Source organism: Rattus norvegicus, chromosome 2 (genome assembly GCF_021556685.1).
Source record: "Rattus norvegicus strain SHRSP/BbbUtx chromosome 2, alternate assembly SHRSP_T2T, whole genome shotgun sequence".
NCBI classification, from domain to species: domain Eukaryota; kingdom Metazoa; phylum Chordata; class Mammalia; order Rodentia; family Muridae; genus Rattus; species Rattus norvegicus.
Window position 1 is genome coordinate 33,144,355 of NC_141535.1, and position 17,225 is coordinate 33,161,579.

A 17,225-nucleotide genomic window follows, 5' to 3' on the forward strand; every position below is an offset into this window, starting at 1 on the left:
CTCAAGACTCGAAAGAGCCAAGGAGATCTCTGTGACTTCAAACTCAGCCTGGTCTCCACAGCCAGTTCCAGGCCAGCCAATACTACACAGTGTCTGGGAGGAGGAGAAGTGAGGGCAGAATTGAGGAAGAAGAAGGAAAGAAAGGAAGGAAGGAAGGAAATAAATCACTGAACTGTATATGCTAAAATCTCAGCATTTTTACAGGAAAATGGTTCCAACAAGTGAACCAGAGACAGGTTTGCAAGAAACTGGAAAAGAGTTGGCCATGAAAGAGAGCACACCAGATATGACAGATGGCACTGAAGAAAGAAAGGCAGATTCAGAGGAAATTGAAAGACAAGAAATATCTGCCCCGACTAAGGGTGCAAAAGAGGCCAAAGTCAGGGGTCAAATGGAATCACCCCTGGAAGAGATTGGAGGAGAAACTTCTCAGAGAGAAAAGAGACACGTCTCTTTGATGGTTGTGGTCTCGGGAGAGAAGACTGCCATTAAGGAAATGAACGGACATTCGAAAGAAAAAGAAAGAGAGAGAGTTCTATCCCTTGGGAGAGAATCTGAAGATCCATGTGGGGGAGGAAATGGTGGCAGACTTAGAAAAAAAAAAAAAAACAGAAAAAATAGATGTTTCTCCAAGAGACTGTGAACCATAAAAACATACCTCAGGGCAGCCTGGAAAAGACATAACTAGGAAGAAGGAAAGAAGGGAAAGAGAAGTAGAGAAAGGGAAAGCAGGAGTCACTAATCTTGGGTGCAAGCTGTACCAAAGGGAGCACTAGATTATTTAGGAGGTCAGTCTGAACAAGTGTATAACCATATACTTAGCTTTAAAACGTTCTGAGACAGCAAGATGGCTCAGAGGGTTAAAAAGTACGTCTTCCACAAACTTGGTGACCGGAGTATCATTCCCAGAGCCCAAAACAGAAGGAGAAAGACTTATGAAAGCTGTTCTCTAACTTCCACACATGACACAACACATTAATGCCAACACCCACACAGAGAGACACAAACGAACACACACACACACACACACACACACACACACACACACACACACACAGAGTTTTAAAGAATTCATTGAAACTATGCTTGCAAGTAGAGAATTTGAAGAGAGGATGGTTGAAGGAGAACAGCTGAGTAGAATGACAATTCACTCTACAGCTGTTCTGTATTTCCTGAAGCTGACCAGACTCAAAACGCAGACGCACACCCTTTAAGGAGTTTTAACCCAGGCACCCTCCATGGGCAGGCAATGCTTTCCTGAGGACCCGGCTCCGTGCCAGATATGAGTTGCCAGACAGGGAAGGAAGGCAGGTAGGCAGGCAGGCTTCCAAGGCCCCTCAAACAACAGAAGCTGTCACTACCGCTCTTGTCTGTTCACCATAACTAGATGGTGAGACCCCACTGCTGAAGACACAATGTGTCTGGTTACAGGGCACAGAAAACAATCAAACTGGAACTGAGCAGGAAAGCTCCGCCCTGCTGCCCACTTTTCACAGTGTAGGAAGATGCCATGCAAATCCTGAAGAAAGTCATCCATAGTCTTATTCAGTGAACCCTGGAGCTACAATACTGATCTAGTAGGCAAAGTGTGTCCACTGTTCAATAGTGTCCTAAAGATATGTGTGTGTGCTTTTTCGTGCATGTGGACATATTCACACACCAAGCATGTATGGGAACTAATCACTTTTTCACTGAATCTGAGGCCTACTTGACAGGAGGGAATTCATGCTTTGTGCTGTAAACCTGTTCAAAAGCCCTTCCCCTGAGGAGGTTAGAGGCCCAGCTAGGAACCTTCTACTGTTGTTTCCCTAAATAGATATGGCATTCAACTATCTTCTGGATATTTCTACTGAGTGAGACATAGCTATTAGGACTGCTGTCAACTTAAGGGCAGAGAAGTTTCTTTCTGCATCGGTCAATAGGTAATTCAGAGACTCATACCTGGTCGAAGTGTTCAAAATAAGTGACTGTTGAGTGCTATGCCCAAAATTAGGCAGCTGTATGAACCCCGTTAAGACTTGAGGACATTATGGAAGAGCCAGAGGGTAAGGAAGATGCTGTAAAGTGCCATCTTCTGGACACGGCATGGCCCTTGCATTCATGAACTCACCATAGCTATGATTAACAGCACAAGATTAAGCTAACAAAACCAGTTAGCATCCCAACAGGCAGCACTAACTGGACTCATTAGGTTACCAAAAGCAAGCAAACAAAACTGGGACAGACATGAGGATAGAAACAGAAGGGGTCTACAGCTCAGGAGGAGGATCTCTGGAATAGACACGATCAAATATATTACATATGTGAATCAAACAACCAAATCCTGGGCCCCAGCAGGTAAAGGCCCTGGCCACCAAGCCAGATGACCTAATCCCCTACATTTACCATGAAAGCAGACAAAGATAGGAATAAGCCAAGAGTGTGTGCACACATCTGTAATTCCAGTACCTAAAGGAAGAGAGTGGAAGAATAGAAGCTTATGGCCATCCTTGGCTACCTGGGTTTGAAGTCAACCTGAAACTGTCTCAAATCACCTCCAAATAAAAACACATATATTCACATGAAGTATCAAGGATTTTAAATATCCTAGAGAAAGATTCAAAGAAATACGACTTGATCTTAGAATCTTAAATGCACTCATCCTTCTCAGACTCCTTCCCTTGTCTAACAGAATCTTCAACAGAATAGTGCTCAGAGCAGGGAAAGGGTGAAACTGCCTATTATCTATACATAATCACAAAATTAGATAAACACAGAAATTCAGAACTGTCTCCAGGGTTCTTGGGTGTGTAAAAGTCAGAAGTACCACATGGTAAAGCAGTAAAGTCACTGCCTTTACAGAGGGAAGTTGCTATAAAGAGGCTGGATATCAGCTACAAACGCCCAGAAAACTGGGTACAGTGTACGCAGCCATGCATATGGTGTGTGTATCCAACTACATGGGAGGTGGTGGCAGGAGGATCTGGAAGAAGTTCAAGGTCATGCTCGTGTAAAGGTGAAGACAAAGTCACCCTGGGTTACACAAAACCCTCTCTCAAAAATACAAGTAATCAAACAAATAAGTAAATTTAAAACATTAGCCAGGGCACTAAAACTCAATAAACACTCAAAAACTTAGTTTTCTTCTAAGACACCAAAATTAAAGGAGTCTCATTTAAACCTAGATAATATGAAATGCAAACCAGTCTATCAGATAAATACAATCTATTATCTGGGATGTGTAACAAGAACTAGACCTGTACAGGCACGGTGGCAGTTCCATAGCTGAAGGATCACTAAGAAGAAAAGAAATAGATGATGCCAGAGATAAAGGAATTCTTAAAGTGAAGAAAACCCAGCTAGCCTTTATGTCAAGTTAGATGCTATTTAAACAGCTCTAAAAAGTTCATCATAGGCCAGACTTTAAATGTAAATGTTAGAGAAGAAATCCATGAAGTCCATGCTGTTACCTCTGCACCTATGTACTTCAAATATCACCATACTATAAGCATCCTAATAACTCCATCCATGTGGTTTGGTAAAATCACAAGTAAGATAATAAACAGGAACTCTGGCTACGAGAAGGCTGAGTTCTACACCTTGTTGACCTAATTTTAGAAAATCAAACACTACCAAGAAGTAACATTCTTATTTGGGTATAGACACCTACTTAATATATACGGTAAGTAAAAATGCTATTCCTATTAACAAAGGTCCTAGTTTATATTAAATAGCTTTCTTCAAACTTTCTACGACATAGAAACTTACACAAAAGCTATGACAGAATTATCTTTGAAAAGACTTATTCTTTTTAATTTATTTGTTTGTTTTCTTTATTTAAATATAAGAGTGCTCTATCTGCAAGTACACCTACTATCTAGCAGAGGGCATCAGATCCCTTTACAGATGGTTGTGAGCCACCATATGGTTCCTGGGACTTGAACTCAGGACCTCTGGAAGAGCAAATGGCCAGTGCTCTTAACTGGAGAGGCATCTCACCAGTTTAAACAGAATTATTCTTAACCATTTTTAAAATAAAGCTATACATTACGACAACTTACGATGAAATGTATAGCATTTGATATATTGATGTGAGGGTGGGACATATGCACATGGAGATCAGAGGACAGCTTATGGGCATCAGTTCTCTTCTTGTATTGCCATGTGAGACCCAGAGATCGAAATCAGATCATCAGACTGGACAGCAAGTGCATCTTTACCCAGTGAACAAACAGTCTTGCCTTTTTTAAAAAGATTTATTTTTAATTTATATGTCTGTGTGTTTATATATACCACATGCATTCTAGGGCCCACAGAGGCCAGAGTAGCGAATGCCTCAGCACTGGAAATGCATCCAGTCGTGCTGGGCGGCACAGTGCTAGAATGGAAGCCGGCTTCTCTGCAAGAGTGGTCAGCACTCTTAGGGGCCGAGCCCGCCCTCCCTCAGCACCTTCTATACTTTTAGACACAGTGTAAGCTGAGACACACGGAGGTGGGTTAGTCAGAGATCGCTCAGGAGGTGAAATGCTTCCCTTCAAAGTCCAATGCCGAGTTCCATTCCCAGGTAACAGGTAAGAGGAGAGAACTGACTGCCAAAGTTGTTCCCTGCCCTCCATATGCACGTTATGCACACCTGCACTCTACCTCTCCTCAAACACCATAAATAATAACTTTATTTCTTTAAAACAAACAAAGTTTACTGAGCTCTGCAGCCGCACTGAGTCTGCAAGGTCACGTAACTGACAGTGATGCTTACCTCGGACACTCACTGAGAGCCCTGGGTTGCTCAGACTGCAGACTTTCCACAGGGTCCTTTTGTTCAGGTTCTGACGCAGCGCCTTCACACTGCAAGTTTTTGTGTGACTCATTTCCCATTTGTGGAGGAACCTTAATATCAAAGTTTATCATATTTTACACTTCACAATGAAACACAAAATTTTAAGTTTTACTGAAAAATACATCGTAGCCAGGGTTAGATGCACACGGCAGTACAACACTTAGGAGGTAATGCAGGAAGATCACATTCCCAAACAAGCCTAGGCTGCAAAGGGGATTTGAGAAAAACCCAACTACAAAAGACCCCATCTCATCTGAGTAAAAGTAAAATGGTCTTTAAAAAGTGACATTATAAAGTAAGATAAAAACACCATTTAATGTTTTTCTTTTAGCTATCTTAGGAAATTCCATAAGCCACCCTCTGTACCATGTCTCAAAGTCCTATTCTTGTCTGTCCACTCATAAAGCAATGTTTCAGACTTGTTCATTTCAGTCTGTTCCCATCACATTCGTCAGAATCCTCCAGTGTTTTTATTCTTAAATTCTTATTGTTAGAAGTATAGATACTAGAGGAAATACAACAGAAGACAGGGACAGTGCTATAGCTCCATTGGTAAGAGTGCTTGCCTAGAATGCACAAAGCCCTTGGTTCAATCCACAGCAACACCTAAAAAACGGGCATGGCGGCACATGTCTACATTCTTAGCACCTGGGTGGAGGCAGGAGGATCGGAGTTTGAGATTATCCTCATTTACACAGTGAGTTGGAAGACAGCCAGGGATCTGTCTAATATATATATTATGTAATTATATATTACATATTACATCTATGTTATATAAAATATATATTTGTTTATCTAAATATTTAGACTAAATTATTAAAAAGAAAACTATAGCAGAAAGAAACCAAATCTTAAGTCCTGACAAGTTTCTGCTTTCTTCAAAGGAATATATAAATAATCTACAACTCCATGAGCCAGAGCCAGAGTTCAGTAGTGAGAGCACCTCCTTAGCAGGAACTTAGGTTCACGTCTCACATACCACAAGCACCCACGCAGGTACATGCACACACACAATTCATTATCTGTTTTTTAATTTATACTTGAAATACTTCCGATACTTTGTTTAAGCTAATGTTAAAGGTCACATATATGACCATCTTTTTAAAAGGAGGCTAAAAATGTGGTCAAGGGCGCAGTGCCGGTTTGATAACATGGGTGCAGTCTCAAGCACAGGGAAGAACCATGTCCAAACATGGAGGATGATGAGAGCAAACCAATATTTAGACTCTGAAATATAAAAGATCTGTGCACAATGCTCAAACATCTAAAACAATGTAATCTAAACAAAACTCACTGAGATTTTAGTGACAAAATGGAATATAACATACACACGCTTATGTTAAAAGAACAAATGGCTCATATACTTGCTCAGTGAATGTTATCATAAGCAATCTACTCACCACTACACACGAGTCATCTTCAATTTTCTCTACATGGGACCCAACTTTTTCCTGTGAGGTGAGAATTTGTTTTCTTTCTGCAGCTTTCACTACATTTGGCTTTGGTCTTTGCATTCTACTCCTCATCAGCCGGGTAGGTCTTAAGACCTTTGTCTGACTATCCTCCTGGGCGGAGGACTTTTCACTCAAACTATAATCACAAAGAAATAAAAGTAATGATTACAGCAAAGTCACAGTGCTGCTTGGTTATATAAATAAGTAAATGGTGTTAGACACAAATACTCCCCAAGTGTCCTCAAGAGCACCCTGATAGACACCACACATCTACACTCTCCCCTTTCACACAGACAGTCCTGGAAGCCTAGCTATAGAAACCATCAACAGATCCTGCCTTGTCCCCTCCCAACAGACCAATCTGCCTCTGGCAATACGCCTTCCCCATCATCCATGATGAATTGAAATCCCTCTGAAAATCCCTCAGCAGCTGGCAAGAAAACCAAACACTATCACCAGCCTTCTCTGGACATTCCATATAAATACAGACATCATACTCCCCAGCCAGACCCTGGGAGTAAAAATGAAGAGACACTTGGTCAAGTGTAAAACACTGTTTGAGAATAGGTAAGCACCTTGCAGAAAGACCCTGATAAACACCTCAGCAAACTGTTCTTCAATAAGCAGTGTGGTTGATTTTTATAGACAAAATTATCATAGACATCACCAGAAAGTGAACCCTCCAAATGGTAAGTGATATTAAGGTTCTCCGGAGAATCAAAGAGAAGTGTTAGCCTGTGCCTCGAGTCCTTCCCATCTGAGAAAATGTAATTTGATATATTCATTAATGTCGCACAATAAAACCATCTTTAAAAACCATCAAAATTCCACTTCAAAAATGGAAAAAGCCTGTATCTGCCAAGCATGTGATACTATTATTTCTTTGAGGACATCACTGTTTAATGCCAGAGAATTAGTGCTAACTTATAGAACAGCATCCCACTGAATAGCCCAGAATCTATTGATCACAAAAATATTTGAAGATCAGCTGACTTATATCCTTAACAAGTTAAATATTCCTTTAGAAATCAATTCACTTACTTCAAACACAGCCATCCGCAAACATATACCTTATTCATTTACTTGACAAGACTTATTAGTAAATTGAAGGAAGCACAAAACTGCTAACTCAATGGTATGATCATTTAAAAACTTTTACTTAATTTTGAGACTAGCCTCCTGTATGACGGGCTGGCCTCAAAACCACCCTGAATGAGGATAGCCTCTCTCACCTCCTTCTCTCGGGGCTATTATCGCAAGCATACGCCACCACACCTGGTTTGAACCATGCCTGACAGAACCCAGAGTTGTGTACACACTAGGCAATCAAATACAGCCCTAGCTCTCCCCACACCATCATTTCTATCTCTAATACCAAGCACCAAGAGCATTAGTAAAAATTCCTACTACTACCCATAAAGAAACTAGACTTGAGGTACCAGAATTGAAAATTCTGACTTTATTAAATATAAACAACAAAACCAAACCTGATAATTACAAGTATTCCTGAAGGTCTTCCCACGTACTTACTCAGACACAGTTCCGGCACTTGGGCTCTCTCTCTCTGTATTCTCTGTTACAAAATTTTCAGATTCAGTCACTCTCTCCTTTTCCATGTGATTCTGTAAATGTAATTTTTTACATTTAAGCTACTTACAATAAAATGTTCCACTGAATGGAAATTAAAAACAAACTAATCTTGAATGTTTTATATTTATAACAAGGCAATTTTCTAAAAACTCTAAGTACTGATGAAAATATTATAAAACACATAATCTTACAAATTGTTAGAAGGCCCTTGCCAACATCAAGAGTAATTAAAATATTGATATTCTTTGACCATGAATACCATCTTAGACTGTATTTTAAGAAAGTAACCGAAGAGATCAGATGGCAGCATACATAGCATGAATCCCAACAGTTGGGAGGCAGAGACAGGCAGATCCCTCTGGGTTTAAGACCAGCTTGGTCTACACAGGCAAGCCAGAGCTATCCACTAAGAACTTGCATATAAAAAGGTGAGATAATTGAGAGGTCCAAAGGGAAAGCTCCTTGCCAAAGCCCCATGGCCTGACTTTGTGTCTGAGAGTGACATAATGGGAAGAAAAAGCCAACTGCCTAGCAAGCCAATCTGTGCTGCTGCCCATGCACAAACACTTATCTAAAGTAAAAATATGTAAGCATTAGAATATTTACAACCTTGTATAAAATAGCCTGCACTGTTAGCTTAAGTTCTCCATAATGGAGGCATGGTTAATACATGCAGTGATACCACACTGCTGAAGTGTTTTCTAAAGACATTTAAATAGCACTGGGAAAAATGTACGAGGTTTTAAATGCCAAGAGAACAAACTGAATAAAGCCTGAGAGGTACTGACTAAGTATAGGGTTCAATGTGGAAGTGCTTGTGACTCAGTCTACAGCTTTCTCCTTGACACCAAAGGAAGTAAAACAGAAACTTGAAAATATAAATGTGAAGAGTGGTTGCCGTTAGAACATAAAATTCTACATAGAATCTGGACCAGCATAATGGCTCAGTGGGTCAAAGAACTTAACACCAAACCTGATGACGACCTGCGTTTACTCCCCAACTACAGAGAGAATCAGGTATTGCAAGCTGACCTCTGACCTCCATGTCTAGCTGTTGCCTGTGCACACCATCCTCCTCCACAGATAGCTAAATGTTTACAGACATTTCAATTGTACCAGATTGCAATGATTTAACAATAAAAGAATTATAGGAAATAAAGACATAGCTCAGTGAAAAGGCCCTTGCAAAGCCCTAGGTTTGAGTTCCAGAACTGCCAAAAAAGCATGCAATAGAAAAGCACATTTTACCAGACTCAAGATAAAGGCCACTCACCTGCACCTGTGAGACTCTGTGTGGTCAATAAGAAGGGTGCCCATCATCCCAGAGCTGGGAAGACAGAGACCAGCAGCTCCCTACAACTCACCATCGAGCCATCCTAGCTAAACTGATAAGCCTCAGACAGAACAGAAACCCTACCTGAAGGAGGAAGGTAGATGGCTCCTGAGAGCCAACACCGAAGCTGACCTCTGACCTTTACATACATGGGCACATATGTGTACCCACAAAGATAGAGGCAACACACACATAAAAGAAAAATTTTGAACAAACATTTTATACAATTAAAATTGAGAGCTAGAAGATACAGGTCAGTGGTAGAAAGTTTGCCCAGCGTGAGCTAGGTTTAAGCGCTAGCACCACAAAAAAAAAAAAAAAAAAAAACACTTAATTTATCATAACTAAGTTTTTTTTCAAATGTTATAGCCTACATCCTGAAATCCTGAAGAAAACATATGAAACAAAGACTATTAAAAACAAATTTAATTTAGGTTTTGATGTTTTCCTATCAGTATCAGTAACTTGAATTACAAGCTGAATACTTTACTTGTAATTACTTAGAAAGTATTTTCATATTTGACTTTCCACACTCTCTCAAGCCGCACCTTCGTGGCTGCAGTTTCTGAAGGTGAGTCCTTGTTGCTTCCATCTTGTCTGTCTTGTGAAACAACTGACTTCTTCCCAACTGGCCGGGACAAGTTAGGCTTAGGTCTCTGGAGTCGACTTCTTGATTTTGGTTTGACACTGTCTGTCTGTTCAGTTTCTCTTTAAAAAACAAAAATTACTTAAATTACAACCAACATATAGTCACGATCAAATAAAACTTTTCTAAAAAGCTAGAAAAAAAGACAGCTGGGAGTCAAAAAAGTTCCTTAAAGCTTACTGCGGAATAGAATAACGAAGAAAACTGAAAAATAGGTTTATTTTAATCAGATGTTAAAAATACACCATCAACATCAGTAATTAAATGCCAATAGATTTATACACACATAAATAAACATAATAGAAAATTACTCCAAAACACAATAAAGATCATCTCTCAAACAGAAAAGTTGAAATGCGTAACAGAATTTAACAATGCATGTTTGTTGGTGCTTTAAACCCAACACTCAGGAGGAAGAGGTAAGACCTCTCTAACTTTGAGAGCAGGCTGAAATTTGCAGCAAGTTCCAGGACAGTCAGCACTATACAACAATACCCTTTCTCAAAAAAAAAAAAAAAAAAAAAAAACAAAACAAAAAACAAAAAACAAAAAAATAATAATAAATTAAAATAAAATAAACATGACAAATAAAATAGAGCCAGTTCCATCCCTTGTACTATGCTGATAATATATCCCTAGTAAATCAAACATTTAACTGAAGACAGAGAAAACAAGAAAAATTACTTTATAAACTTGACCGGAAGTAAATCTAAGATTTCATAGAGAGTGAAAAAATTTTTAGAAATTTGATAATGTAAAACTGAAAACCTGGGAGCTAGAGAGATGGCTCATAGATGAAGGCATCTGTCATCAAGACACAAATTCCTGGAAAGGACAGGATAGGAGAGCACTAACTCCCACAAGTTGTCCTCTGATCTTTTTTTTTTTTTTAAAGATGTATTTATTTACTATATGTGAGTACATTGTAGTTATCTTCACACACACCAGAAGAGGGCATCAGATCTCATTTCAAATGGTTGTGAGCCACCATGTGGTTTCTGGGAATTGAACTCAGGACCTCTGGAAGAGCAGTCAGTGCTCTTAACCTCTGAGCCATCTCTCCAGCTCTCTTCTGATCTTTTCATGTGCAGAAATACACACAGACAGACAGAAACCAAGATGTATATTCTTTACAAAAACAGTTCCAACTTGAGGATCTTCACTTAAAAACATGATTGCAAGACCCCTCCCCTGCAAGCCCCCCTCCAGATGGTCTACCTGGGGCACAGCCAACAAAGACATAACTCTCCTTGAGGGCTTCTTCCAGCAGCTGATGGCTACAGATGCAGATACCCACAGCCAAACACCAGCTCAAGGAAGGAGTCTTAACGAGTGGGGGCAGGAATGAGCAAAGGGGGGGTCGTTAAGGACACACAAGAAGACCTACAGAGTTATCTAACTTGGGATCATGGGCGCTCACAGACTGAATGAACCACCAGACAAAGAGCAAGTAAAAGCTGGACCTAGGCCCCTACACATTTATAGCAGATGTGCAGCTTGGTCTCATGTGGATCCCCTAACAATTGGATCAGGGTTGTCTCAGACTCTGCTGCCTGCCATTGGATCCCTTCCCCTAGCTGGACTGCATGGTCGGGCCACAGTGGGACAGGATGCACTAGATCCTGCTGCAACCTAATGTCCTCAGGCAAGCAATGAGATACCCAAGGGGGCTCCCCTTCTCTGAGAAAAGGAGGGACCTATGAGGGTGGAACTAGGGAGAGGGGGCGGGGCTGCAACTGGTATGTAAAGTGAATAAATAAATAAATTAATAAATAAATAAATAATGAAAAAAAACCTTGCAATCTAATCTAGCACAGAAGTGAAAGCACACGATCAAAGCATTTGTAGAAACTACCTAGGTGGCCACGAGCAGAGAACAAACCACACAAAGGAGGGTACAGCCATACAATCAAACACTATTAAGTTAGAAAAATAAAGGTACTTCTTACAGCCAGGCAGTTGTACACACCTTTATTCCCAGCTCTCAAAGCCAGAGGTAGCTAGATCTCTGAGTTTGAGGCTGCCAGCCTGGTGTACAAAAAGAGTTCCAGGACAGCCAGGGCTACCCAGAGAAACCCTGTCTCAAAGAAGGAAAAAAGGAAAAGAAAGAAATTATGGGGGGACACTGCAAAATGTTCTATATGAGTATACTACAGTTAAGTCTTAACACTGTAGCCATTTGTATAAAGTCTCTCAAAGAGGCACAGCTCACTTGTTACAGTGACATGGCAGACAGCTTTGCTGTGTTTTTATACCTTTTCGTGTTTATCCAAATACAGTTTAAATTCAGTTTAAAAGTGTGACTCCCAATGCGGCGTGCTTTACTGAAAATAAGCATTCACGAGCTCACCAGCTTCCCTTCTTTTCATGTGCACGACGTGTGCCTGTGAGTCCATGCTCCTGTGTGCACGTGGGTCGGTGGGTAGGCCTTGGTGACTATTCCTTGCTGTCAATTTGACTATATCTAGAATTAACTAAAATCCAGATGGCGACATACAATTGTGAAGGATTTTTTCTTAAACAATTTGAAGTGGGAAGACCCTCATCTAATCTGGGTCTTTGATGTAGGAAGCTACATTTTTAATCCAGATCTTTAGAGATTGGGAGGTGCCGCCTTTAAGTGGGGCCAGGCCTGTTTTGTGGCAGCCTATATAAAGAACACGGAAGAGGGAAGCCCCTGTCCTTTGACTGCTTGCTCGCACAGGCAAGTCTATTCTTCACTAACATTAGAGCCTACTTCTGTGAGATCCTGGTGTATACCAAACCCAGCTAAGACATCCAGCCTTGGGGTCTGAGCAACTACTGAATCTTGAACCTTCCGCTGATAGATAGCCATCCTTGGACTAGATAGACCATACCCTGTAAGTCATTTTAATAAATTTCCTTTTTTGTGCATATCTATATCTATGTGTGTTATCTGTCACCTCGGGCTTTTCCACCCACATCCCAGTTCCCAAAATAACAGCTCTGATACTATTTATGAATACATGCCTAGTCTATAAGCTTGGGCTTGTTCCCTGACTAGCTCGTAACTCAACTTGCTCATTCTATTCTGTGAGTACCATGTAGCTGGTTACCTCTTCTCAAGTCTCATGTGTCTGCCTCCTCAGAGTTCAGGTCAATCTCTTCCAACACTTGACTATATCCCAGAGTTCCTCTCTCCCTACCAGAACTCCCACCTCCTATTTCTTGCCTAAGCTAATAGGCCATCAGATTTTTATAGACAGGTGGTGTTTCCATACAGTACACAAGAGATTCTAGCTTTCTACCTACCTACCTACATACCTACCTATATACTTACACACATACACACACATGTGTGCATGTGTGAGATCACCTTGTAAGTTCTGCTCCAGTAGAGATCTTGACGAATACAAGACCCGAGACTGATGTCAGAAACCTTACTCAATCACTCTTTCCCCTAATTCTTTGAGTCTCTCAAGCAAAGCCAGTGGTTGCTAATTATAAGTAGGCTGACAGGCCCACACAGCATTTCTTTTCTTCCTGTTTCTTTGTTGGTTTACTTGGTTGGGTTTTTGTTTCTTTGCTTTTGTTTTATTTTTTTTGATTTTTTGTTTTTTTTGAGACAGGGTCTCTATCTGTAGACCAGGCTGGCATAAAACTCAGAAATCCTCCTGGCTCTACCTCCCCAAGTGTTGGGATTAAAGGGGTGTGTCACTCTGGCAAGCTGAAGTTTCTTTCCATAATGAAACAGAAAGTAAAAAACCCTAAGAGAAAAAAATAAGTGAAATGTTTTGATGACATGTGATTAACAGACCACTGTAAAATTACTTATTAATGATCTACATATGAACAGTCCCTCTAACAAGGTGGTAGCAGTACACACCTTTGATCTCAGTGTTTGGGAGACAGAAGAGGTGTATCTCTGTGAGTTTGACCAGCCTGGCCTTACAGAGTAAGTTTCAGGACAGTCAAGATTACATAGAAAAACCCTGTAGGTTGATGTCTATTATGCAGGTGAGGGATGGCACAATTTAGGTCAAAGCCATGATTGGACAGTAAAAAATAAGGCAAGGACAAAGCTTTTGTAAGGCGGGAGAGAAGGGGAAGGAGGAGAATCAAGATGGAGACGGAGAAGGACGACCCAGATCCGGATGGTCTTGAATTGCCAAGTTAGTTGGGATGGAATTCTGTAGACAAACATATCTTATCTAGGTGGGCGGTTTATATCCTTATCAATTGATCTGAGTTTATTGTGTGGATGTATTGTGGATTGAGAATTTAACATGGGTTAGTTTATTGAGTCTTGATTTTACAGGTTGTTGGAAGTTTGTACTGTAACTATTAGTATTAGCAGATGTTGGGAATGTAAACAGACCAGCAGAAGAGAGAGAGTTAGGAGAGGGCAGCCGCTGCTGGGAGCAGGGGGTGGATGCTGGAAATGTGAAGAGTCCACAGTAAGAGAGCCTCCAGATAGGCGGTCTCTGTCTGAAAATGGCGCGGCAGCGACCTGCCTTGGTCAGAGAGTACTTTGGGGGCACCGTGGAGCCACTGAGATAAATAGTTCCAATGGCCCGGAACTAGCGCGGCAGCGACCGGCCTTGGGAACTAGATGGGTCAGAGAGCCTTGGGAGCAGTGTGGAGCTGCTGAGATAAATTAGCGCTAGTTCCAATGGCCGGCTGGAGCCGGAACTAGGGAGAGCAGGACCTCCAGGGTATGCCGGGAACCATTCTGACCCTTTTTTATTTTTTACTGCAACAAAACCCTATTTTAAAAACCAGAAAGTACAAAAATAGAAAAACGTTATTTAAGAACTTTAACAAAGGGACAAAGAATATCTCAGCAGTTAAGAGCTCCTGGTTTTGGTTCCCAGCACCACACAGGGTGGCTCACAACTGCCACTAACTCTAAAAGGATCTGGTATATGCATGTGCACGCACACATACACATTCACATAAGTATACACACATGCATATATATGTACATACACACACATAATTTAAAAAAAAATCTATCTTTAAAAAAAAGGAGCTATCAAAGGCCAGACATACAACTCAGCCTTTAATCTTAGAAGACCTGCCCAGTATGTGTGATGCCCTGAGTTTAATCCCAGAATCAAAAAACAAAAATGTTGAATAATCTTACCAAATCTTTGAGTACAACACTTACGGTGACTTAGTCTTCAGATCCGCACTTCCTGCTCCTGCACAGCCACTCTCAGCATTATTCACATCACCAGAGACAGCACCTCCAGGTTCTGACACAGGTAAATCCGCAGCACACGGCTCTGAGGACTCACTTGCTAGTGGCATGATGTCTTGGTGATTACTAAGGAAGGGAAAATGTATCAGGAAGAAAAGAATTGCTACAAATAAATTTTCATACCATAAGATACTTTGTGAATGTTGTTATGTGTAAAACCTTTTTTCATTGCTCAGGAAGTATCTATCCACTTTGATTTTAAGACAGTGTCTTTCATTGGCCTGAGGCTCCCCAATCAGCCTAGCATAGCTGGTAAGCAAGCCCAAGGGGATCATCTCATCTCCGCCTTGTCCACAATGGGGTTATCAGAATGTGCCTCTACACTAGTTTTTTATATGAGTGCTAGGAACCTACCTTGATTGTGGTGGTACATTCCTATAAACCAAGCACCTAAGAGACTACAACAGGAGGATTTGTGGACTTATTTGTCTTGGTGGCAGGAACTACTGAGTAGTCCAAGGAAACCTGAATCTGCTAGGTAGTCCAAGCTAACCTTGAATTTACAATTTTCCTGCTTAGCAGGGAAAAAAATCCTAGTGCAGGGTTTTTAGGTATGCACCAACACACCCACGCTTGAATATAATACACAATGATTGAGAAAAGAAAATTAACCAAGAAGCTGGACCAACAGCTCAGCAGTAGGGAGCACACACTGCTCTTGCCGAGGTTCATGTTCAGTTCGTAGCACCTGTAAAAGGCAGTCAGTCACCTATCATTTCAGTGCAGAGGAAGAATTCAATGCCTCTGGGTCCCTGCACTCCCCACAAAGACATACACACGTGCACAAATAATTAAATAATAAATCTTTTTTAAACAATTAATCAGGATACAACAATCCAAGTTATTTAAGACCCTAACAAAAAAGGTTTGAAAATAAATAAAACAAAACAAATGGAAAGAGAAGTGTCAATCTGCAATGGCAGTTGGAGATTTCTGTATTCCCCTCTTAGGAATGAATAGAAGATGCAAATAAAGTTAGTAAAGAGGTTCCTACCATGTGGAAGGGCTGGGGTCCATTCTCATCAACGTCTCCTCACAGGATGCTAAACCTGCAATGTCCTCTGTGTTCTGTGTAAAGGAAGGGGTCTGTTCTTTATTGCACTCATTTTCATTTTCCTCAGAAGGACACGTACCTAGGAATATAAAACACACGTTATTCCAAAAAACAGCAAAGATATCTATATTTTAAAGCAAAGAAATTTCCAGGTACTATTGTCTTTTCCTACAAAATATTAACCACTTACCATTCGAGATTTAGCACTGATTTTCCCCCAGGATATTTTACTGTTGTTTGCTGCTGTCTTGAGCCTTAGCCTTTAACGACTGAGTCATCTCTCCAACCCTCTTTTACTTTTAATTTTTCATTGCATTTATTATCATGTGTGCATGTACGTGCATGTGCACGAGTGCCCACATGCTCTATCACATGCATGTGTGGAGCTCAGAAGACAGCTCTGTGGAGCTGGTCCTCTCCCCTTTGAGGGTTTGGGGGACTGAACTGAAGTTGTCAGGATTGCAAGGCAAAAGTGTCTTTTCCCTGCGGAGCCATCTCAAGCACACAAACAAACACAAAATAAATACACGTAAATAAAAAGCATTAATAGTAACCCTATAATAAAGACCAGCCATCCCAGCTCCAACATCTCAAATGACTCGCCAATATTTAAGATGATAAACTTGATAGTGAGGCTATTGTGCTTTATATGTAAGATCTTTTTCTCTCCTTTGGTTGGTTGAGACAGGGGCTAATGCAATAGGCTGGCCTCAAACTCAGTAGGTAGCAGAGGATACTCCTGAACTTCTGAATCTAACTATATACCTACCTCTACCATCAATGGGGATCACACGTAGCTGCCACTTTACCCAGCTCCCTTTGGTATATAATTACTTAAAAAAAAAAAAAAATTTTTTTTTCACTTATTCATTTACCTTTGAGAGAGAGATTTACTCTTTGAAAGAGAGAGAGTTTGTGTGTGTGTGTGTGTGTGTGTGTGTGTGTGTGTGTGTGTGTTTTACACCACAATGCCCATGTGGAGATCAGAAAGGAACTAACAGGAGTTGGCTTTCTTTGTGGGTCCATGGGATCAAACTTAATTACATTAACCCACTGAGTTATCTCATGGGCCTCTTCATGTATTTCTTTCCTTTTTTTTTTTTTTTTT

At 40.7% G+C, this 17,225-nt stretch overlaps 1 protein-coding gene across 1 annotated transcript in view; it reads right to left on the reverse strand.

Moving 5' to 3' along the window:
- Bdp1 (BDP1 general transcription factor IIIB subunit) overlaps positions 1-17,225 on the reverse strand; it is a 91,386-nt gene that overhangs the window by 45,994 nt on the left and 28,167 nt on the right. Inside the window, 6 exon segments of the mRNA NM_001402161.1 lie at positions 4,736-4,866; positions 6,217-6,406; positions 7,801-7,892; positions 9,742-9,901; positions 14,971-15,129; positions 16,058-16,196. Coding sequence (NP_001389090.1) covers positions 4,736-4,866; positions 6,217-6,406; positions 7,801-7,892; positions 9,742-9,901; positions 14,971-15,129; positions 16,058-16,196 — 871 coding nt within the window.